This window comes from Gymnodraco acuticeps, unplaced genomic scaffold (genome assembly GCF_902827175.1).
Source record: "Gymnodraco acuticeps unplaced genomic scaffold, fGymAcu1.1, whole genome shotgun sequence".
Lineage (NCBI taxonomy): Eukaryota > Metazoa > Chordata > Actinopteri > Perciformes > Bathydraconidae > Gymnodraco > Gymnodraco acuticeps.
In genome coordinates, this window is record NW_022990358.1 from 1262490 (window position 1) to 1283161 (window position 20672).

Genomic DNA, 20672 nt, shown 5'->3' on the forward strand with positions numbered 1-20672 from the left:
CACATTTTCACAACATACAAGGAGTCTTATATTGCCTAGCAACGCTCCAAGTTGGTGCTGTGATTTGGACAAACTGTTCCCTAGCTTCATCTGAATCAGAGTGATATTTGTAATGAGTGAAACAAGACAAGGCTTTTTCAAGGCAGATTAAATGTAATGTAAAACATGTGTTCTGTATTTACACCTATGTCTTCTATACAAAACGCATTGCGGACTGATCATTTGTTCAGGCAAAAATGTAAACTTACATCATACTGTATGGTCATGATTACCAGCACTACTGTAACAACACATAGGGGAATGATTAAAATAGCACCCAATGGCTCTACATACCTGTCCTTTAGAGAGGACATTTAAGCTCTGAGGGCCCTGAGGAAGGAGAGAGAGGAGCAGCTCTGTTCTCTCCCTCAGTGGAGGAAGCAGCAGGGACGCACCGATGGACAGCGTGTTCAGAACTGCCTGAGGATGAACGGGAATGTTAACACAATATGGAAAAGATAGTTGGATATCAATGGTTAGCATTTACTGCAAGCAACCAATTAAATTAAATATGTACTCTAACAACCTACTTCACACTGATTTAGACACAAAACGGTATCTTTATTGTTGCACCTGCACCATTGTTTTTCACGATAATTGTGAAAATAATTCAAGCAGACTTTTAGTGTACCTGTTGTATAGAGTCTGGCATATTAGTATCTATGAGCCGGAAGAGCAGGTTTCTGAGGGGCCTGCCCTGAGCCCCCAAAACCATGGCACCAGTGCCCCCAGCATGGGCCAAGGACAAGTGGATAGAGAGCAGCTTCATGCAGAGCAAAATAAACTGATGGTGGTCCCTGAGGAATACACAGAGAGAGCATTAGGAGTGTCTGTTAAGTGAAGAAATACAATCTAATGTCACAGGGTTTAATACCAGAGTGCTTCATGAATTTAATGTCATACCTTTTAGATAAGAAAGGGGGAGGGGGATTGTCGTCCCCGATGCCATCACAGTAACTCTCTAGGAAGTTGCGTAGGTAAGTGAATGTGCTCTCTTCCAAGTCGACACAGAAAGGCCTGTGCCACGCCACCAGTTGCCTGGAAAATACCAAGTCACTTGAGAGCTGAGCAAGCACAAACGTGTCAAGACTAATAAGAAGAGGGTGAGACAAACATTGTTTCAGCAGTATGAAACAATCCTCAATGGAGATGTTGTTTGGTGAGACCACGTCTTTTTATGGAATGGAAAATATACAAAGGAAACACATCCAATACAAAAATCGAGACATGTATGGGGAAGAAAATATATCTTTAATTTGTTTTAGGTATGTTAGGTTTACCTGTCTGTTGGGACTGCGGTCCAGGCCAGGCTGTGAGAGGTGCCAGCAGTGATTTGCTGGATGGACACCCCCTCTAGACCGAGCACTTTCTTGGGTTTGGTAATAGGTGTGGAGGTGTGGCCTTGCCCACACTGGCCCATGGTGTTGTTGCCCCAGGCATACACTTCATTCTCTGATGAAAGGGGGAACAATACAGCCGGAGTAAAATCACAATTTTGATATCCCTGATGAAAAATGATAACACCTACGCGAAATTACATTTATTCTGAAAGCAAGGTTACATTTTTCTTTCCACACGTCATCTGAACAAATGACCTTCAACTGTTAAAGGTCTCTTACCGTGCGTCAGAGCCAGACAGTGGCTGTCTCCACATGAGATATCGATGATCTTGGTGATACTCAGGTCTTCTATGAACCTGGGTCTCAGAGAGGTGGTCTCAGCGGAGCCAGACCCTAAACACGAGCCACAGCCCCATGCAAACACCTAAATAAAGAAATACAAATGTATTGTCTTGATCTCCTTATTTAACTCTGAATAATACATATTGACAATATTGATAACAGGCAACAACATGAATTCCACTATTTAGTTTAGCGGTTTCATTATTTATTTTTTATTTATTAAATATTGCTTTTTTTAGGGATACTTCTTGTTATTGTACTATCACCTTTGCTGCTGTCACATTTTCCCATGTTGGGACAAATAAATAATTATCTGTATTATCTTAAGGTATTAGCATTTTTAATGCTTATATTTTTTTGTATATGGTTTGTAGCATAAACCAATGCCACACACCACAGCATGTAAAGCCCAAGCTCATTTTGAATACCTATCCCTGGATGTGCCTTGAATACAAAACACTGTTTTGCATCCTTTCATTCGGAGTGTACTCAAATAAACATTCATTATTTGTCGCTAAACATATCAAACCTCTTACAACACTAATCTAGTAAGCTTAGCTACAGTATGGTTAGTTAAAAGATGACCATCTTCCCTCTCACCTGTCCTGCAGAGGTGAGGGCCAGAGAGGACTGGCTGCCAGCACACACTTTCCTGATGATGAATCCATGCAGGGCCTCTATGACCTTTGGGCGATACACACGATTGGTGTCTCCATGACCTAGTTTACCTGCAAGGGTGAGTCATGTACCAGCATTAGTACACACTAGCCTAAGACATTGATATTATGATAGACCACAAATGATCTAGGATCCTGTCCTTCAGGTACAATTATTTTCATTGTGTGTCATTTTCATTTTATTTCCTCTTTTCTATAGGAATAAATACCTTTCACTCAAAGCATAATTTTACTCAATTTCATAACAAACTACATTATCTATGGGCTTGAATCAAAATGTGTCATTTGTCAACACACCATTGTCCCCTCCTCCGAAGGACCACACAGTGCGTCCATCCTGCGCCACAGCGATGGTGTGAGAGCTGCCACAGGCCACCTGTCCCACACCACTGATGTCCTTCACTAGAGTGGGCATGTTACGACTCTGACTGTCACTGTGACCTGATCAGGGGATAAACACAGGACAACAGGTTGATGCTGATGTACCCGAGGAGGCGCTTCACTGAAATAGTTGAGACAAATAAGATCTAACAACTTGAGAAAAAGGGCGTGTACCAAGTCTGCCAAAGTCGCCTTCTCCCCATGTATAAAGCTCTCCATCATTGGTCACAGCAGCACTGTGTCTGTAGCCAGCAGACACACAAACAACAACCTGGAAGAAAAGCCATAATGTATGTTAAATTATGTTAAATCACATAGCTTTAAAAGATGAATAAATAAAACTGAAAGGCTTGAATTCCACATCCATCTTTTCTCAAACAAGCAGCTTTATTTCCGTGCTTACTTTGCCAAACATAGGTCCTTGTATGATTTTGGGGTATTTCTGGGTAGCACTGTTTCCATGGCCCAGTTTCCCATATTCTCCATCACCCCAGCTGAATACCTGAAAGAAATATTTTGGAAATGTTATATCTCATTGAAAGTAAACAAGAGAAGCATAACAGTCAAAGGTACAGACTGCAGTCATTTTAACTTGTTACCTCTCCCTCTACAGTAATGGCCAAAGTGTGGCCGTCAGAGCCCTTGGAGGAGGACACCTTCTTCATGTTCCTATGTGGCTCCAGCACAAGTTTTTTGGGCATGGACTGGTTATTGGAGTCTCCAAGGCCCAGACGGCCATAGCTGCCTTTTCCACATGCTTTCACTGAGCCATCTGCAGAGACTGAGAAGGTGCAGTACTGCCCCGCCTCAATCTAAAAGGAGGACAAAGTTGATAGAAGGAAGGACATTTAAAGATCAAATTTAAAGTGGCAGAAAAAAATAAGGTTAATACTATTTTCTTTTTATTTATTTTTTAAATATATTTATTGAATTTCTACACAATCAAGAAGGGGCATGATACCAATATGTACCCCCTTTTTTCCACTTATCCCAAACACAGAACAAATTCTCCACACATGCAATAAGATAATACATAATATTAATTAATTAATTAATTAGGTCAAATAAAATAAAAAATAAGTAAATAAATCCCAAAAATAAATAAATGATTTAAAGAAAATTACAAAGACAGCACAACAGTAGATGAATATACAGATGTGTACACCGAGGGTAATAAGACACAACAATTACTTAAAGGCTTGTTAGAGATGATAAACTATATGGAAATATGCCTCGAAATCTCCGTCCATGCTAGTCCGTAGAGACCACTTCGGAGGCCTTGGGTCCCTAAGACTATTATTTTACGTGGAATATACTTGTTCTATCCGTAAGGGTATCCATACCATTTGGGCATCACTGAAGCCCTGTGTCAGCTTTGGCAGTAGGATTTTCTCCAGAGTTCCCTCTGCCAGCTGATGGCTGCTGTTGCTGCCCCACACATACACCATCACTGTGTCACTCTCTGATCCAGGAGCAGCTGCATCAGTGCTGCAGGAGCACAGGCAGTAGGACGCTAGGTTACAGATCTGTCAGAAGGGAGGAGGAGGAGGAGGAGGAGGAGGAGGAGGAGGAGGAGGAGGAGGAGGAGGAGGAGGAGGAGGAGGAGGAGGAGGAGGAGGAGGAGGAGGAGGAGGAGGTCCATAAAGTCAGTAACTAGAAAGTATAACAGTTCTTATCAGTGCCTATCTCAAAAGCCCTCTTACCTCCTCAAACAGGCAGAGAGCTGCCTGGGAGAGTCGACAGAGTCCATCTGCTTCCTTCTTCAGCACCTGAGTGTTGACGGAGTCCCCACGGAAACCCTGGAAAAAAAGATAGTTTAGTTTACTCATCAAAGTGTGTTTGTAATATAAGATGTGACTCACTGTGTGTTTATTTTAGGTTTGTTAAGAGGTACAGTTTACTAGTTTTATTACACTTTAATTATCCATTTGTATGCACACATTCTTTCTTTCAGAGACAAGTCAGTGCATGATCAGGCAGAGGGTGAAATCAAGAAAAACAGAGAGGAAAAAAAGGTTAGATCCTAGTCCTCAGATGCAGATTAAGTGTGTTTTGTGTAATACTGTACCTCGGGAAGCTACTACATTTATCTAAATTCTGTTTAGGACGAGTAAACTCAATCATGAAGTTGTTAGCAATACCCAGACATTGTTATTCTTTGTCAAGATAAAGTGCAAAACTGATTACCCTGCTAAACAATTAATCAAACAGGCTTATAGGGGAAGGGCAGGAAGACTGGCTCAATCTTAATCTTATCTGCACAATAAGGCATCACTCAAAGCTTCAATGAGAATGTTAATAACAAAGAACCACCTACCGCAGGGATGGGTAGTGAAGAGCTATTTTCCTGCTTTATCGTTACACATATGTGCATGTAAGTGTGGACATTTCATTTGTAATATAACATGAATTACCTACTACGAATAATACAATAATATACCAAGGCAAATCAGGACAATCAGAAGGGCTGCACAAAATAGTGTTTTTTTTTTTTTATTGTTATCAAAATATCATTGAATTTTGTGCCTAAGCAGTCAAAAGGCAGACCTACGTAAAGTTAATGATTAGTTCACTAAAGGAAAGTGTTTTTCACCTGATGATTTAGCTAGATTTTGCATATGTCTCATATTGTGCAGCTGTAACACCCGAATAGACCATTTCCAAAAGGCAGAAACAACCACTTCTGTTGAGCTGCACACGTCTGTCAACATTTCTTCAACTTGCTATAAATTTGCCTTATTTATAATTCATCCTTTTTAGAGAAAAGCTGTTTAAATTAATAAAAGTTAACATTGCCCATACAATCAAACTAGAACGATTACTCCAGATTATCCAATGTTATGGTCTGGAAATATAACATTTCAGAAACCTAATAAATCTAAATAATAATGTGATGTTAAGACAATACAATTCAACCTACGTCAGCGCGGACTCCAATGGTGTTAACAATCTGTTCTCTCAACAGAGTTAACGGATCATTCAGTAACAGGAAGATTTCTCCAATCACACCAAAACAAATACAACACAACAACAGAAACAAAACAAAGGTCCAAATGTAAAGACATACCGAATATTGCTTCATTTGTAGAAGCGTTTGATGGATGACATCAAAGCCCACGCCAGCCGAGTGCTGGGAGCTAAGTGAGGAGGAGGAGGAAGACAATGTAGAGGAGGAAGACGGCATAGAAGCAGCCAGAGCTACCTCCACCCACTCCAGCAGGAACTTCAGAGAGCCTCTCTGCATGGCCAGGCCCAGCAGCAGCTCCAGCGCTAACCTCCGACCGGTCGGGTCCGCCCCCCCGGTCCCGCTGCTCACTGATGTCTTCTTCAGGAAGTCCGCCACCTGCGCCAGGCAGTCCAGCCCCACTGTCGGGATCTTATTCTCATTGGCCAGAGACAGCGGTGGCAGAGAAGTCAGCACAGAGGACGCCGTGGCTAGCACGTCATTGCAAAGCACCGACTCCGGGTGAACGGAGGCCGCGTACCTCCAGTTCTGCTGCAGTAAGGAGAAGAGCAGACTCAAACCTGTCCTCACACCCATCTCTATCAGAACATCTGTACCCGACTTGACTTTGGACACCCCCCCCGGCAGGCAGGGCTCTGAGGCCAGCTCGAGTTGCCCACATTCTGTGCCATTGTCTGTGGACTGTGAGTGTAGCTGCACGTGGAATTTGTCATGGTATTTGCTGTGAAGTGCGTAGTAGATCCTCTGGAGGACTACCAGCCTTTGGTGGAGGCCCAGGGTGTAGGAGGTCTGCGTCAGCATGCGGTGAGTCAGCCATCGCTGACTGTGGAGCAGGGATGACAGGTACTCTTCTTTCGCCGCCGAGGCACTAGACTCACACTCGAAGTCTGGCAGGCGGGGGCCCACCAGTTCATGTACAGGTTGGGCCAGAGTCACCACCTCCTTGTTATTGAGGAGCTTGTTGTAGAGCACAGCAGCTCCATGTCTCCTGGCTGTCTGTACACTGTCTTCTGCGGCCCAGGAGCTATTGAAGTGCTCCTGCCATTTCAGCAACACATGGGTCTGACAAGGCACCATGTCTGAGCATTATCTATAATCGTATATACACCTGAAAACAGAGAGGCAGATTTGTCAAATTCACACGTACCATTAACATAATAAAAAGGATCTTTATATTCACTCTAATACATTTACAGGCAACATTCGCAGCTGAAAGCCAATGTCCTAATGCGTTTTCCTGCCAAGTAAATTTAGAGAAAAGGTGTCAGGTTTCTCCTCAGTGTTGGAACTTACATCCAGGCTAGTGGCATAGGCCCAGTGGGTATCACTGAAATAGGTCAGCTCACCCTGTAATAAACACACCCACACTAATGAGGAGGATTTTGTCTCACAAGATGCGAAAAAAAGGGAGGTTTTTGGTTTATTAACATTTGAGTGTATTCATTTCATAATATAACATTGCCAGCCAAATAATTAGACCTGATTTGAGAGATTTGGCAAATGTGTGACTAAAATCTGATTCCCGTTATAATTATCTCCGATTCTCAATGCAGTTATCATAGTCATCATCTCTAAGTTGGACCACTTGAGCTCCACCTGACCCCCAGTCAGTCTGCATTTTTGTCTGCCTTCCAAACAAATAAAGACAAAGTTGATGTTGCAGTTTGGCTGAAAATGATACGTTTATTAATCGATAAGAGGGTCCAAAGAAGACTATTCACCAACTATTGTGATAATCGATTCATCGTTGAGAGATTTTTTATGAGAAATTGTGGAACATTATGTTTTCAGCCTCTTAAATATGGAGCTTTTCATTTTTTTCTGAAATTTAACAGACCAACAATTAATTTATTCATCTAGAATATAATCAGCAATAACCTTTACTTGCAGCAAGATCATTTGTACATATGTATTATTACCCAAATATAAATAAGTTGTCTGTCGTTCCTGTCAAGACACAAACACAAGTTGTAGGTAAACAAACTGGGCAAACCAGATATCTTCATAGCTAAGACTCCTAAGGATAAAACTCCTTGCGTAAACATGGAGTCATCTGAGGGAAAGCATGCCACCATAGTCCACCGTCATCTGCCCTGCCTTGCCTGAGGCCTGTGGGGCTATATGGTTTCCACTCGGGCCAAAAATAACACCAAGCATTGATATAGCAATGGGCTCTTTGGGTCAGGCAACCACCGGTAAATAACCAGCAGCGATGTAAGGCACAACCATCTCTAGTTGTAGGACATGGACCTTAAGGACACCTCTCGAGTGTTCCTCAACACAGTCTATGGGTTTTCCTCCTTTTTTCCACCTAACTAACTTTATAGTTAATCAACCATTCACTATACAGCTCATGACATCAGTCCATCACACAGTATTCGCAGTATACACTTAAACAAAAAAAAATCCTCTCGTATAACTTGTTAATTGCTATGCTAGCAACTTGCCAGTTAGATATACAAATAAAACACGAAGGCTTGAGGGGGGGCTAGTGAAACCCTAATGATAAAACCATTCACACATCAAAAGCAATATTAGATAGTGAATGCATGCAGCACCAAAATGTAATGTCAGTGATTTTAAGAACCCAAAGCCACGTCAACATGTTTCTACACATCACATGTGTTATTGCTTCTCCAAAAAGTATACTAGCCAGCTGAGGTGACACATGATATTAGACCGTGACAGTGAAGTACGGTTTATGACATTTAAACCTTGGCTTTACGGGTTACCTCCTGATATTTTTCCATTAGATACATCTTTTGAATTAGCTTGTCTTTATGTCATAAATGTTACAAAATAGTGAGCCTAGTGTCACTTGATTTAATCCCTTGTTTACTCCTGCATACTGTCTGAGACCCCAAGATATTGAATGTGAAATGAAAGAAGACTGAGGAAAAACTCCTAGCTCTCATCTGGATTTGAGAATGAAATAATGCCAATAGACTAAATCAAATAATAACATCAGGATAACTGGGCTTAATATGCAAAAGAGAGAAATGCTCAGCTATTTAGGAGGAGCTGCACCATGATGCTTCACTTTATGATTGCAGAAGATAAGGCTGCTGGATCTGATCCAGGGGTTTGAAAGTCATCCAGAACAAACTGGACCAAGGGATGTGTGGGCTGCTGTTGCCACGACAACCCTGACCACAATAAAGCAGTTCATGGTTGCATTAATGGATATCATAACCGTTGCTAATGTTAGCATTCATGGGTTTATTCACCACAATATGAGCTGCATAATGTCTGACAGCAACTTACCAATCATGCTAAGATGCTGGGGGTGGGAGGCAGTGAACAAAAACACACCATTTAGCTTTCTGCATTAATTTGAGCAATGACATTAGCCGGCATGATAATATAATAACTGTACAATAACAACGTTGTCCAGTCGTGCTATCAAGCTTGCTACTTGAATATTCTGTCAACCTTTTTGAACCGTTATGTGTATTTTATCTCTGCCGACAGTTTCAGTGTAGCATTAGCTATTCGCTACAACGACATAAACAGCCTAATGTGTGCATTTAAAACGCAGTCTCCGCCGTGTCATTGAAAAACACCGGTATCTTTATTATAGCATCTGCGGTGACAGCTGAGCTAACGCTGGCTGCACTGCAGTTGCTAGTCTGGTCCATGGCTGTCAAAACGACCAAGCCCCTCCGCTTGTTGTCTGACAGCTCTCAGCAAAACACTCCCGCAGCTCGTTAACGTCGTTAAAAAAGATTAACATAAATATAACAAAGAATACACCACAGACATGTTAGCTACCTTGACTGTAAACACCCGCATACATTTGGTTTGCGTTACCTGTCCCGTCCCAGTGAGGTCTCCCTTGGACGTGAATATCATATCAACCTTCTCCTCTTTCTTCTCCTTCTTCGGCTGCTGCACTGTTAACCGGTGATGGCCACCACAGTTAGATGTCTGCCCCCTTGTGTATTGGAGTGGGTATCATCAAGCTTTCATAATATTATTTTTCGTATGTGATTGAAACCATTATATTAAAAAAATGTCGGCGATAAAACAAATACTCTAGTCAGCACATGTTGTCTTTAATTGATACACCTCTAATATTAAAGCAGTAGAATACAGTGCTATAGAGAGCCCTTGTCCACCAATGAGATGCATGGGTGGAAAAAAGGCCCTGTAAGTCAATCAGTATAATGGATTGTAAATAATGACTTAATATCTGAACATTATGACTTTGAATAGAAAAATAAGAACGTTGTATTTAAAATGATTAAGATAGCATCCCAAAATAATGACTTCTAACCATAAATAGCCTAATGAGAAAAGTGTTCTAGTTGTTTTGTGACATTATTTTTGATGTCATATCTATTTAAAGCATTGCTTTTCTATACATGAAAAAAACAAACATGTGGGGATGTTCTCAGAATTCTGACTTTTTTCTCAGAACCCAAAAACAATATAGGCTATTATTATTTTCACATCCCCAAATTATTTTTTTCATGTGGCCCTAATCCTCTTCCGTACTTTTCCATGTCATATAGATGAGATCATTTATTTCAAATGATGTGTATAAAAGAGAAATTCCCCTATTGTTGTACACCAAATTAACTTGACATGAGTTGACTCAGCATGCAACTAACTAAATAATTAATGCATCATGTTTTCTGAGGCTCTGGGGAAAGCTTTGTCAAGTCTGAGGAAATAATTATGATGTTGCATTATGGAAATGTAGGATGTCGTGTTTTTGGACCTTGAACCACAGTACTGACCAAACGTCAGGATGTCTCAGGCTGCAGCTTTGATTTTGACCAATCTTTTTTTAATCTCGTTTCCCACATTTTTGGAATGGCAATAATACATGTGCCCCCTTTAAAGAACTCCACATGGGTTCTCTGGTTGTTGGTGTGTTGTAGTAATCCCTTGTCACGTTTATGCCCCAATACAATACTATGTTTAATGTATTCACAATCAGTTAAAAAGACGAAAAACAATCAAGTAAAGAAAGAAAGCTAAACAAACTAAATCACCTTACGAACTCATAAAATGCCATTTTTTGTATTTTCAGTCTGTTCCTTCGTTTTTCTGTTACAGCATATCTTATAAACCTTAAAGATGTGATTAAAATACTTGTATGCATCTTAGTGGATATAAACTAGTGTGCAACACATTCTTTTATTACTATTTTTGCTTATTTTGGTGTTGGACCATTAGACACAAACAACATTAAGAACATTTCACTTTTCTTATGCGAGTCTAAAGATGATTTTATTTTTGCAAAACTGTATTAATTTTGGTAATATTATTAGCATAATTTCCAATCATAGGATGTTGTGACTAAAAACATCCTAACATCAGATGTGATTCTTCAAAGCTGAGCCAGTCACGAGGTTTGGGGGGGGGGGGGGGGGGGGGGGGGGGTCTGTCGGTCCCCAACACAAAAACAAACCAAAAATAACTTATGACATCAGGTCACACGGATTTCAATTCGTGGATGGCGGTCCAGAGTTAATCCCACGTCCAAGCCGGATCTCTAAAAAAGGGAGCTGACTGGCAAAAAGGACGACAACACCGGAATGAGGAAATTGACGAGGGGCAAAGCCATGTGCAAAACAAAGTTGTTCATCCCTGATAACCATACAACCTGATGAGCCGGGGGTCACTCCACTGAAGTCTCACAGAGGTGCTCCGTCTCTCCCCGAGATATCCAACACACAGCAGCCCATCCAGGAGCTCTTCACCCGGCACCATGTCTCTCCTCCTCATCACGGTGCTGACTTCACTCATAGTGCAGGATGCTGAGGCTTGGAGCACCAATGTCAAGTACGCGGTGAACTGCCCGGACAGATGCAACACGGAGCGGTGCGGCGCGACGCAGCGCTGCGCACGGACGGTGCTGGATGACTGCGGCTGTTGCCAGGTGTGTGCAGCCGGCAGAGGGGAGCACTGTTACCGCACCGTGTCGGGCATGCACGGGGTGAAGTGCGGACCGGGATTATTCTGCGAGTTCTACAAGGATGAGGACGATTATGGAGACGAATATGGGATCTGCAAAGGTACTGTCGACATTGTAATGTGCCCAGGGTGCTGCTTCTGTTTGCTGCGTTTTGAGTGTGTGATGCTCTGCTGCACCAAATCTCCTTTTGGTGTTACAGTGTTTAAGGTGCTATTCATTGGATTATCACAATGAATAGCACCTGCCTCATAACCAAATACAGTGTATGTGTGCATGTGCAGACTTGTGCATCCTTGCTTCCAATGAGAATTAGACATTTAATTTGACAAGCTTAGGAGTTTATAGTTGAAACATCAATGATAATACAATATAAATGATTTTTTTGGGTCTATTGCTCATGTATCTTGTAATTCATCCTTATGATTTTGACTGTGAATATGAGTCTATAACAGGAGTAGGCTACATTAGATCCAGAGACTTCTCTAAATTATTGTTTTCTTTTTCTTCAGACTGCCTGTATGGGACCTACGGAATTGAGTGCCGCAAGACTTGCAACTGCAAAGGTGGCATCTGTGACAGGGAGACAGGAGCATGTCTCACCCTCAAATTCTTTGCCAAAATTGCCAGCAAGCTCAAGACTGACACTCAAGAAGGTATACATCTCGACACTTTAAAAAAAAAAAACTTCACTCTGCTGTCAAATGTCTCACCAGATTGACTCAATTCAGTTCTGAAAAACAGGTCATTTGTGAATTGAGAGATTAATGAATTCTGTCACCTGTGTTTCTAGGGGGAGAGGGGGGCTCAGGAGAGGTCAGCTCTGTCCAGAACACAGATCAAGACACGACCAGATCCACGGCTCCAAAGCGGCTCAACCCTCGCTGACAAGTCCTGACAAGACTGAATCTGTTCAGTGTAAATGTGGCATTAACTTATAAATGAACTGAAAGATATATTTTATTATGTTAAACGATGAAATACTTTTTTTTTTTACAGCAATACGTTATATTTGGTTTGTTTGTTTGTGTTTGACACAAGCATCAATTCCAATTAAGTATGCAGTCTCTGTTATTTTTTTGTTTTTGTTCATCGTCTTTCCTTTTTGTACTCTGTTCCCATGAGCTTCAATCTCGATCTGATGTTCTCATTTAGTGTGCCTTCATAAATTACTTTGGAGAAAATGACAAGAAAAATATTGCATATATTTTCAAACTGGACAAGCAATAGTTGTTTCATTGTAGTCCGCTAAACATTTTGAAGTCTTCCATTGTGATATTTAATGTGTACTGTATACAAAAGGGACATGGGAAATATACTGTATATGACACCAGCCAATGTAATGAATGCTCTTACAATTAAACCAAAGTTATCACTGACTGTTGTCATGTTTATTTTAATTGCCTACAATGTTCTATTAACCTAATAAGCGATGCAGAATTTGTTACAATAAGTGTATTAATTTAAAAAAAAACGAATAATTTATTATGTAGTAACCAATAATGTAGTAACTTCAGCAGTTTATTGTCATGTTACTGTTAAGGAAAAATGTAACATCATTAATGGTTACTGGAGTTTCGGACAAAACATTGGAATTCAGTATGTTTTTTCATACTAGTGACTGCTACAGAGAGTGATATCTTACAGAGGAATTTCACATTTCTAACAGAGGCACAAATCCTTTAATATAAGCCATGATATTACATAACCGGTACTGGTATTGGAAACTGAATTAATATATGGTTAGTTAAATAAGAGAGTGAATGTCGAGTATGCTGTAATAGGAACATTATTTGTCATTATGGCATGCTAACATAGTTCATATTACATTTTCTTAGTTTGAAATATACAGTGTACTTTTGAACTTGGGTGTGCATTTAATTCAGTATTTTAGAATGATTTCAATGAAAAAAGAGGAGGATACATAGTTGCTCTCAGGACAACATTAGAGAGATTAGAGAGGTGGTCTTTGAACTGAAGAAATGTTAAGTAGTCTGTATAGAAATATCCTCTGGGTAAGAAGAATTTGAGTTTTCCATGATGATCTGAAGTGGTACATGCCAACTGAGGAGCAGAACGTGCTGAGAATGTTTCAGGCATCCTTGACTCTTGAGTTCTTGGAGAGCTCTACTTTCTCAACTTCCACAAATGGCAAAGAAATGATTTGCTCCCACGTTTAAAACATATCTCACTGTCATTGCAAACATACTTTATTACTAAAATTAAAAAGGACAACTGAAGAGCAAAGGCTGGGTTTCCTGGCTTTACAAAAGATCACAGACGGGGCAACATTTGAGAAAGTTCCTCTACCTTCTTCTCATAAAAGCCGTGTAATAATGATTGGAAACAACATGAGAACAAATGTGATTGGTTTATTAAGGTTGCATAAAGTATTTGAGAAATGGACATTGTAAATTCAGCTAAACATTTATATTATTTCAACTCACCTCTTCAATTTTCAGAAAATAAGTGAAATGGTTATTTTTGCAGGCCGATTTTCCTAATATTGTTAGTGTCATGCCAAAATGCATGCAAATATAGAATACAGCTTTAGTATAAGTCTTTAATTATCTACATCAGACTGTCTTTGAAAGAGATGTAGGTTCCATTTGAATATAAATGTGTTAACTTACAAATTATATTACAATAAATGCCATGATCAAATGTGAATTAAGCAATGAGTTAAACATGTGAACTTATTGCTTGCTTGTAATTCATAATCAAACAGGATAAGTTATGCTTGATGAGAGGAAGATTTCCCCTCAAAATCTCTTAAAGTGCACGCAATTAAAATAATAAACATTTTGGCCAAAACTGCAAAAATAATCCTGTCCCAGCTAAAAATATCTCTTATTAGCCTCACCTCTGACTCTTACCGGTACAAAAATGTTTTCCAGTATTCAGCTTGTTTATTTCCTGTGCTTCCTGACACCTGTGAAAATGTCCCTTCTTCCTGTTGTTGTTGTGTCTGACCAGGACGGGAATTTAAAAGCAAGGATTTTTTCAAGAGACACTTGAAAAAACCTTGGAATTTACAAGTGACACACAACTGCAAAGGCTCTGTCCTCTTGTCCAGGGACAGAAAAAAGACACTTCACATCCACTCTATTCAATGCTTACTAAGATTAAAGACCAACACCTAAAAACCCATCAGTGAACAAACCAACTGTCCCTGTGAAACAATGAACTTTAATAAACTGACTGACAAAATGTTGTTATATAATCTTGATTCACGTTATCTATTGTAAATCATGTCTTAAGTTAAAAAGTGAATTATTAGAAATCAGTTTTTTTTAAACAAAGAGTAGAAATGTTTTTGCATACAAATAAATTATGCCTTATGGAGCTGAAGACACACACACCACACACACACACACACACACACACACACACACACACACACACACACACACACACACACACACACACACACACACACACACACACACACACACACACACACACACACACACACACACACACACACACACACACACACACACACACACACACACACCACACACACACACACAGACAGAAAGAATTGGGAAACTATTGAGGAGGACCGGAGAGTTCACAAGTGTTCGGGGCTCTAATGTTGCTCTCATTCCCCTGAGAATGGACAGGCCGAGACCTCGTAACCAAACAAAGGACCCTTGAAAATAACAGGAAAGCGATGGTGAGAAATACCCTTTATCTGACTCCCTGAACACGTCACTGCCGCTCCTGCAGAAACAAATGTGCGTGAACGAAGTAGTAAATAACACTGATTTACTGCAAATAGATGGTCTGGTATTTACAGTTTAGCCCTGCCTCAACAGGTTGTTTATTGTAGCTGAAGAATGACATGTCTGAATGGAGACAACATGTAAACACTGAGAAAAAGGAAATTAAGTGGTGAGATTGATTACATTGATAGCAGATAGCTAACCTGAGGCTTGTGAAATCTCACTTAACTCATTGGCTGTTATGTTACTTCATCAAGATGTGATGCAGTTTGAGTAATTAACTCACATTTCCAGGATTCCCAACTCCTTTTCTTTCCCAACAGGAACATCTTGAGCCGTAAACGACTGGACTGGTCAGACTTCTGACCCCTGGAGGAATTGTCAATGTGGCGTGAGAAGAAACAACAGGTTTATCATCACACATCAGAATGACAAAGAGTTACAATGTTAATATAGGTTGCCATTTTAACCATACATCTGTAACAGTCTTCTCTTTATGTATTTGACTACTCTAAAGTGTTTTATTCCATAAAATGAAATGTGGAGCAACATTTTGTTCTCGATTATTTGGAGCAAAAAAAAGTTTGGGAAATTATAATTATTTCTGCTTCAACAGTAGCACCACATCAGTACTACAGTATGTACAAAATACCCTCAGGGAATAATATCTGAGCAAATCACAATCTGTTTGAGACAAACAACAATATCATGTTGTGTGATCAAAAGATAAGGCAATTTATTATTTCTGACTCAAACTTCTACTCAATTTAGGTTCAATCTATTAGAACATGATGTATTCAAGTGCAAGTTTGTCACTCATTAGGCTTAAGTTACAGTAGATAGATCTTAGCAATAGCCTATCTTATGCCTCACAGAATAATTGAATGTCCAATACAAGTGCCAAATGCTGGACAACTACCATATTTGCATATTCTAGGCAGATTTATTGAAGAAGGTCTGAGGCTAGGGTAGGTAGGATTTACGATGTAGATAGAGGTAACTGATTTGAATAAGTTTCACATTTCTTTTTATGTTAATTTGTTGTACAACTTAATTTGGTAAGGGCTCTAAGGTTGCACAACACCATTTTTTTAAATTATATCTCATATTATTATAAAACAAATGTATTTTGAGCTTTGAAAGTAGTAATACATTGATGTTGTAATACATTGATGTTGTACCGGATAGGGTTTTTAATTGAAAACCTTCTGAGTTCCTCTTGTGCTGTAACACATGGACATCTGGTGGCTCTTTGATGCTATTGTGCTGAAAAGTTTTCTTCTGCATTTATTTTCATGTGTTTGTTTTGAAGCTTTGATAAATTAATGCAATAATAGATGTTACTTCGGTTTAGTGTTATTTTGTATTTGTCATAAGTATAATAAGGATTTTACAGCACGATCTATTGTTAGATTAAAGATAAACATTTTAAAGTTTTAAAAATCACCACCAGAGAGCAATATTGTGTAAAGTAAAATAAGGAGAGCTGATTTTAGGTATGGAGGGATGCACTGTTTCTAAAGTAAAGACAAACTCCGATAGAAAATCAGAATACAGTTGCAAAGGAAAGACTAAAAATAGAAAAATAAAAACAACCAAGGACTAAAAACAAAATAATAATTAACGCAGCAAAACATAGCTGCCGCTTATCAAAGCATGATTGCTCATACACCATTTTACTGGCATTAGTAAACAAGGTCTACTGGATTTTGACCTTTCAGCAGGTTGAGAGAAGTAGCAGCAACATTCCTGCAATATTTTCTGTCCCTATTGAAGTCAGGAGGAGAATGAAACCAGCAGTGACATGTAGACTGTTAAACTAAATAGGGGTGACCTTGACCTCTAAAGCCTCCCACTTCTTAGACCCTGTTTACATGGAGACGGCTTGTGTTGTATCTGCTACTTTTCTCTTTCGTATAGCCCGTTCGTTCACACAAGGCCGTAATGGAACCAGGGAAACGGACCCCTCAAACGATAACGAGTCCCAAGGTGGGTAGATCTGCGGACGGAATGCTCTGGGGGGCCGCCCGTCCACAGAGCGGCGTGCGTTGAAGCTTCAACGCAGCTTCCCATTCACTGTGAATGGGGTGACGCCATGCTTTGCCCAACTACATTGTGGTTCCGTCGCTTCGCTTTGCTCACGTTGCTCGCTTCAAAAGTTGAGAAAAGTTCAACTTTTCAAGCTTTGACGGAAGCGTCAGCCAATCAAATCATATGCTAGCACAAGTTCTAGCCAACTAAACCGCTTGTGTGTCCGGGGCGGGAGATTCATGTGAGTGGTTGTGGGTCGAGCTTCAGAAAACGCCCGCCGGCAAGCTTCAACGCACGCTGCCGTGTGGACGTACCGTAACGGCTCCGTGTGTACGTCCTATACGATCATTTCCTGATAACGATGAAACCATAGCCCCACCTCTGCTGCTCACTGCTGTAGCATGGTCAGTAGCAGCATGCTACAGATGTTAGTGCAAAATCCACAGCTCCTCTACCACAACCATCAGCAACAAGTGGACATGGAGAACTGCATGAACTACATGTTGTTAAATCCACTGCGGAGCATAAACAGAAGGGCAACCATGGCAACCATTCTCGGGGGGGGGGGGGGTCTTCTTTGCTGCTTTTGGTGTATTTTATGGCGGAAGTACAGCGCCACTTACAGGCCCGGCATATGTACTACAGCGTCTCCAGCGGTCTCGTGTGAAAGGACAAGTTTCTTGAGCCGATACTGTGTGAACGGAAGACTTTTTTGATATCGAATTCGGTTCGTTCTCCGTTTCGTCTCCATGTAAACGGGGTCTTAAAGTTGTGTGTTGTATATCAATAGGATTGTCCTATTGATATACTATATGTCAGGTGATTACTATCTGTAGGACCGCACTACTAGCAGTACATATAAGTGACAATGTGATCCATTGTTAATGTGAAAATATTGAGCAAAGCTCATTTTAAATTCTGCAATGACCAGACACTTACCAACAGAGGTCATGCACACACAGATGTATAATATCTGCCTAGAGCAGTGAGGGGACAAAAGTGTACACAAAATACAGCAACACTAAAGTCCATATAATAATGGAATTTAAAGTCGATGACTTACTGTGTCATGCGGGTCGCTGGGAAAGGATTCCCGTCGTCTGCCTCCAAAGTTTTTCATTATCTTCCCAGAAGTCACCAACTGTCCAAACCTCTGATGACTGCAAGGCCATGAGAACAGCAGATCCATTGAGAATATTTTAATTCCCGGAGGCTTTTTTGTCAAGATTCATCCATTCCAACCATATGAGTTATCTCCTATCGGATAAGGTCCCCCACAGTGTCTCATGGGAGAAGATGCATCCCCAGTTTGTTTACAGATGGCAACTTCTCACGTCACAAGGTCAAAGTGTTTCATGTTCAGCATTCCACGTCCTGCAAATATATGAAACATGCTGAAGGATGGCTGAGCACAGATGGCTCAGGAACTACTATTGTTTGTTCTCTACATTTCATTTAATCTGTGTTTTCATCTCATGAGGCTTTAAATACCCAGAAAATGTGTATTGTGTGGAGTGTTATTGGTATAAATACATTTGACTTCATTCTCACTGTTAGGTGTTGAATGTAAATGTCTTTGCACAGCTGCAAAATCCTTATTAAAAGTGTTTTCATTTTATAAAGTATAACTAAAATTACCTTTAATAGTTACTGCACAGGAGCTAGCATGGCTCACAGCAGTTATACCAAAGTCAGAATGAAAACAATGTCTGATTTCTAGGCTGTGTTCTAGCAACAAATAAAAAGCCACGTCGCAAATAACCAGTGTTAATGAACCATAATGAACCCATATTTTGGGAAATATACTGTAGGGGGAAGGTCTAATACTGGTGGCTGCAGAAGACTTGAAAATGTACCAAAGCTAGCTCCAGGATTTATCGAGACCATTATTTCCCAACATCGGGTTAGGATAGAAAGAATACAAGTGCATTAAATATAATTAATCTTTTGTAACTTGTCAGTTGTGTTTATTTTTCCATACAGAATACCAATACATCGACCAAATCACCAAGTATAGTGGTAATGTGTAAACAGTAGTTTTTTTGAGGGGTTAAAGACATAAGTGTTGGGAACCCCTGGTGTAAATTATTATTAAAAAAATGGCATACAAAACAGAAAAAATGTTTTAAATTGTTGCTGTTGCTCAATATGTGCCATGCAACATGTAAGATTCAGATGACTTTTTCAGGTTACTCCGCACTGGAGAGAACACGGGAAACACAAGGGGAGAAAGGTGTTCTGGGAAAACGCTGATAATAAACTCTGCATTAAGGAAAGTGTCAGATTGAAGCTTTGGACAGATTGATGTGCTGCTGCTGCTGCCACTTTGATCTATGGTTTGACAGATGCTAATAGCAGGTCCGAATGTAATGTTGACCTCAATCCTGCCTCACTGCTCAGGGTCTGCCCGTAGATCAAACAGATCAATAGATAATGTGTTCGGCCTGACCCAACACTTGAACCTCTAACACCTCCGTACCGTCCAGGACCACAGCAGTATGACATCACCGCAAAGTACACACACTGCCTCAGTCCGAGTTGCACCCAAGTCTCACATGGTGTATTGTTTGTGTGTGTGTAAATTAATACATTTCCATCCTGATTTGATTTTGAGGAAGTAATTATTGATGATACATCAGCCCACATAGACTGGAATTTCCCTTCATTATTAGTAATGAGAACATTTTCCAGGACCAGGAGATGTGGAAAACACGTGCTTTGGATACAATAAGGCGGTGTAAAGGTTCTGCATCTGTCTTGTGTTGAGACAGATGTTGTTAGTTCTAAATGTATGTTTTCAGTATTGGAAAGATTGGTTTTTGTGGTGGATCTCTGGTTGTGTTTTTTTGTATCTTTTTAAAAACATCTCATTCTTCATCATCTGCATCAAATTGTCTTCCAGCCTTATCTTGTTTTATACATTTCTTTCTCATCAGTAAACTTATTCTGTAAATTATTACACATCATTTTCATTTGATTAGCTTGCATGATAAAGAAATTGTGTAAAATGTGCCTGCTCTCTTGTCATAAATCAATAGTCTCCGTGTGGTGAATAGGCAGGTTGTGAGGAGTTGAACAATAACTCAATGATTGCATGATTAAGCTCAGGAATGTACTCCACATGTCAGAATTCCTCAGTTTGTTAAAGCAGGTAGTAATTTTCTCAAACCGCAAATGCCTCACATCCACTACGGTTCAAAAGCTTTATCCATGATATAATCTCCATTTATTCTATAGAAAATTAAT

At 40.1% G+C, this 20672-nt stretch overlaps 2 protein-coding genes across 2 annotated transcripts in view; one reads left to right on the plus strand and one right to left on the minus strand.

Annotated features, from left to right (window-relative positions):
- Positions 1-10541, minus strand: part of LOC117551290 (probable E3 ubiquitin-protein ligase HERC1) — a 47151-nt gene extending 36610 nt beyond the window's left edge. Inside the window, 14 exon segments of the mRNA XM_034224100.1 lie at positions 334-459; positions 671-836; positions 943-1077; positions 1320-1491; positions 1659-1803; positions 2322-2449; positions 2696-2839; positions 2954-3050; positions 3183-3281; positions 3379-3591; positions 4123-4305; positions 4483-4578; positions 5847-6852; positions 9516-10541. Of these exon segments, the coding sequence (XP_034079991.1) occupies positions 334-459; positions 671-836; positions 943-1077; positions 1320-1491; positions 1659-1803; positions 2322-2449; positions 2696-2839; positions 2954-3050; positions 3183-3281; positions 3379-3591; positions 4123-4305; positions 4483-4578; positions 5847-6821 (2679 nt within the window). The 5' untranslated portion in view covers positions 6822-6852; positions 9516-10541.
- A 640-nt stretch (positions 10542-11181) lies between these two features.
- Positions 11182-13046, plus strand: esm1 (endothelial cell-specific molecule 1). The gene is made up of 3 exons (XM_034224168.1): positions 11182-11770; positions 12180-12323; positions 12461-13046. Exons 1-3 carry the CDS (start codon positions 11464-11466, stop codon positions 12553-12555), a joined length of 546 nt encoding a protein of 181 aa, XP_034080059.1. The 5' UTR covers positions 11182-11463; the 3' UTR covers positions 12556-13046.
- Positions 13047-20672: the final 7626 nt, after the last annotated feature.